At 48.6% G+C, this 4,045-nt stretch overlaps 1 protein-coding gene across 1 annotated transcript; it reads right to left on the bottom strand.

Moving 5' to 3' along the window:
• Window positions 1-1,188: 1,188 nt before the first annotated feature.
• On the bottom strand, window positions 1,189-3,623 carry CITED2 (Cbp/p300 interacting transactivator with Glu/Asp rich carboxy-terminal domain 2). Its single transcript, XM_012805459.1, has 2 exons — window positions 3,391-3,623; window positions 1,189-2,926 (listed from the first exon to the last, which is right to left on the bottom strand). Exon 2 carries the CDS (start codon window positions 2,916-2,918, stop codon window positions 2,106-2,108), a length of 813 nt encoding a protein of 270 aa, XP_012660913.1. The 5' UTR covers window positions 2,919-2,926; window positions 3,391-3,623; the 3' UTR covers window positions 1,189-2,105.
• Window positions 3,624-4,045: the final 422 nt, after the last annotated feature.

Below are 4,045 nucleotides of genomic sequence, written 5' to 3'. Positions count from 1 at the left end.
AAGGTAGGTGATCTGCATTATACTTAGATCAGCCTTTGTGACTATCATGTAACACTTCTATACACCCACCCCTCCTGAATTATTATGAAATATGGAATTTAAAATGAGAATCTAAGAGTCTAAATAATATGTTCTTTAAAGCATTATTTTAAAGATTTTCCTCCATCTACATTTTTTTAAACTTCCCTAATACGTTAAATACAAATGTCTGTATTTTTTTCTTGAATGTAGATATGTTGCTCTTATAAACATAGATACATCATGAAAACATCAAAGAAAACACAAAATTCCTTCACCTTACACCTGGGATAATTTTGAGATTTTTTAAAAAAACAATATTACTTTTTCCTTTGCTCAAGTATGTAAGGCAAAACTTGGCACCCACTTAACTACAGTCACGGTCTTTTTGATAACTCATCTAGGTAAAATTAAAAGGATCCTCTTGCGCATTGCACCCAATGCATGTAACAGAAAAAGCTCAGAATTCTAGAAAATAGGGCATGCTGGAGGGGAACATCTTATAAAGATTGTAATTTGACCTTTGAATCAACCTCTCTTGAGTAAATTTTAAATATTATACAAGAACAAAATAGAAGAGTCTCAAGGTGGAATTCCACCCCCTCTTCCCCTCAAAACTATAAACCAGTCAGAAGCTATTTCAGAGATTAAGCTAGAAAATGTGTGCCTATCCTTGGCAGTGTTGCTGAGAAATAAAATTTGTCACTAGAGATAAAGGTAGATTTATATTTAATGCCACCCCCATCAATCACTCAGTATTTTATTCCAGTCTACCTCCATTTAAATAGTTGAATCAGGTAGAAAAAGAAACACTGATACCCGCCCCCCACCCAGGGAAAAAGGTAGTGTTTAGTATTGTAACCCTTTGTAACTCTGGAGTATACTTGAATGTGATGGCAATTAAGAAGGGAAAAAAGCACTTTCACAACTTTGTAGCTTTTGATTAAACCACACCAAGAGGCATGTTACAATGATAACAATGAAGCATTATGCCAATTATGTTAAATCCTGCTCTCCGCTTAAGCTCATCCTGACCTGTTTTTAGTGTCCTGTAATTCATCCTTTGGAATGCTTACTCTCATCAATAAAGTGTTCAACTCAAAGACAGGAAAAAAAGAAAAAAGCCACCAAAGGGAACAACTGCCCCCCAAATAACTTCTAGAAAACAAGTTATTTCTTAACTTTTTATTGACATTGGCAAATTAAAATAGAATAAATTAACAAGTATTTTCTCAAAAAAATGTTTTGTACAAAAATACTGTCAAAATTTCCTAAAAAGCTTTCAACACAGTAGTATCTTTTCATGTACTGAATATAACTATTAGCACAGTGTCAAAAATGTTGAAGACAGAAACAAAATAAAAATCTGTGAAATGTTTGCCACTGACTACATTCCACACCCTATTACTGTCTGTACATACGGGGGAGGGGGACAGCCAACTTGAAAGTGAACAGTATGACTTTTCCTGATCCAGGACGGTTTGGCCCACATCTGTTTAATCTTCCAGTTTAGCATATTTTTAAAATTAGTCTGTACTCAAATGCATAGTTAACAAAATGAAGCGAGATGGCAGAGTTTGTGCAGTAATATCTGCCCTTCAAAGTTCATGCAACCAACTAATGCAATTTTTCCTTTCACTCATAAATCTGAATGCAGTTCAGTCATTTGAAACCATCTACAAAATCCACAAGATTAAGCAGTTTGCCAAGATTAATATCTAACAGTTGAGCACTGGAGAAAGTGAGGAAAAGGAGTAAAAACAAACAACAAAAAAGACCAAGTTAGCTAGATATTTCAACTACATAAAGGAGGTGAATGTCAAGGCTACAAAAACGAAACAAAAACAGGAAAAAAAAAAGTGGCAGCAATTTTTTTTTTAAACCAATTTGTACAAGTTTATAGTTTACTTTGTTTCCAAGTTCTCAAACCTTTCAAGATCTGAAAAGTGAGATACTGTGTCTAAGGGAATGTTTTTTTTTTTTTTGTTTTTTTGTTTTTTTTTTTTTGCTGTTTTTTGTTTCTATTTTTTTAATTCACACCGAAGAGGTTGGGGGTTTGATTTCTTTCGCCGGGGGTTTTGATCGAGTCAACAGCTTACTCTGCTGGGCTGCTGTTTACACACGAAGTCCGTCATAAAATCAAACTCGTTTTGCCCCAGCCAGAGTTCAGGCAGCTCCTTGATGCGGTCCAAACCCATTTCTATCACTAAGGACATAAGCACTTCCTCGTCGATGAAATCAGTGTCTATGACATTGGGCGGCAGCATTGCAGCAGGGACGTGGGCCACAGAGGCGGGCATGTTGCTGCCGCCACTGCCACTGCCGCTGCCGCCGCTGCCCGCGCCGCCGCCCGAGGTGCCTCCGGAGCTGCCGGGGGTGCTGCTGCCGCCCGAGCCTCCGGGGGTGCTGCTGCCGCCGCTGTGCTTGGGGTTGCAATCTCGGAAGTGCTGGTTTGTCCCGTTCATCTGGTGGCCTGCAGCAGGGTGCAAATCCGGCATGTAGTGGTTGTTGGGGTAGGGGTGATGGTGGAAATACTGGTTGTTGAGCTTCTGCAGCTGCATGCTGGCCGGCAGGGAGCCTCCCTGGCTGGCCACCGGGGGGCCCATGAACTGGGAGTTGTTAAATCTGGCCGCGGGGGCCAGCGCGCTCGGGGGGTGCCCTCCATTCACAGTCCCTGGCCCCATCGCGTGCCTGATGCCGCTCGTGGCATTCATGTTGCCCGCGCCGTAGTGTATGTGCTCGCCCATCAGGGCGTTGAAGGCGTGCTGGGGCTGCTGCTGCTGGTGGTGATGGGGGCTCGGGAACTGCCCCATGCCCATGCGGTGGGCAGGGTGGTGGTGCAGCCCATTGGTGCCGTCGGGGAAGCGCCCGTGGTTCATGGCCATCATATGGTCTGCCATTTCCAGTCCTGAAAGTGAAAAGGGCAGACGGTAAGACCCACGCCACACGTGTTGCCCACCGCAGCGCACCCCACTTTTTCTCACCTCTGCCTCCAGTCTCCCCGAGCGCACGTCGGCTGCACACCACTACCCCCCAGAATCCCACCAGTAAGTAACCCGTGCACCGGGCTCGCCACCGCGGCGAACCTGCCACTCGCAACAGAGCCGAGGTGCTGCACAAACTGCCCCTTCCCCTGAGATCGAGTCGGGGGCCCGAACCCACAACCCCCTCTGCTCCCCGAAGTGACCTAATAAAGGAAGTGCCCCGTAGCCCTGCCGCGAACTTCAGGCATTGAACCAGCCCTCCTCATCCTGTTGTTGCACATCCTGTTGTTATTCCCCAGCTCCGCCTCGCGCTCTTCCTCCGGGCAAACCCTGCCTTCGGAGGACGGGACTGGCAGGAGCCCTAGCCCGCTTCGCCCGCCGCGCTTACCTTCCGTCTTTGCGATTTCTGCTCCGAAGACCGAGGGCTGGATAGTCGGGTCCAGGACCAGCTCAGCAGCACATAGAGGGGGCCTTCCTGGCTTGTGGAGCGCTCGCTGGCGATGTCGGCGCCGAGCTCTCGCAGCGGCTGCTGGGGCAGATTCGGAGTCGTTCCCTTTTATTTCCCCTCCGCTGCCCTCACAGCTCGGCAGGACCGCCCAGCAGCTGCCAACAATGAGCTGTGTTTCTTAGGGCTTTGGCCACAGTTAATATAGGTTTCAGGAAGGGCGGAGCGAGAGCCTCCCGAGTGGGCGGCGTGAAGACCCGGATGCCGGATATCTCGGCACACTGGACCGGGTCCGAGATCCGAGTACCCGCGGCCGGCGGCACGTGCGCAGAGGCTGCGGGGCCCAGGCGCCGCCCTGCCGCCCCCCGACTCGCGGCTCTTTCGATCCAGAACTGCGGGGTCGGCTCGGCCGCAGCCGGGGCCGGGGCCGATCCTTGGCTTCCCAGCCCGAAGGTAGAGCCTGCCCCGAGAGGAGCGAGGAAAGCTCACCGCTCCCCTCTGCCGGATCTCCCCACCCCCAGCTCTGCCGCCCGGCTCACCTAGCTATCTGGCCTGCCCTGCGGGAACAGGGTGTTCACCCGGCGCCCACGCCCTCCTG

This window comes from Otolemur garnettii, unplaced genomic scaffold, assembly GCF_000181295.1.
Source record: "Otolemur garnettii isolate 467f Iridium unplaced genomic scaffold, OtoGar3 scaffold00042, whole genome shotgun sequence".
In the NCBI taxonomy this organism is placed as follows: Eukaryota; Metazoa; Chordata; class Mammalia; order Primates; family Galagidae; genus Otolemur; species Otolemur garnettii.
Note: the sequence above shows the minus strand (reverse complement) of the source record. Positions and strands in the feature narration are given on the sequence as shown.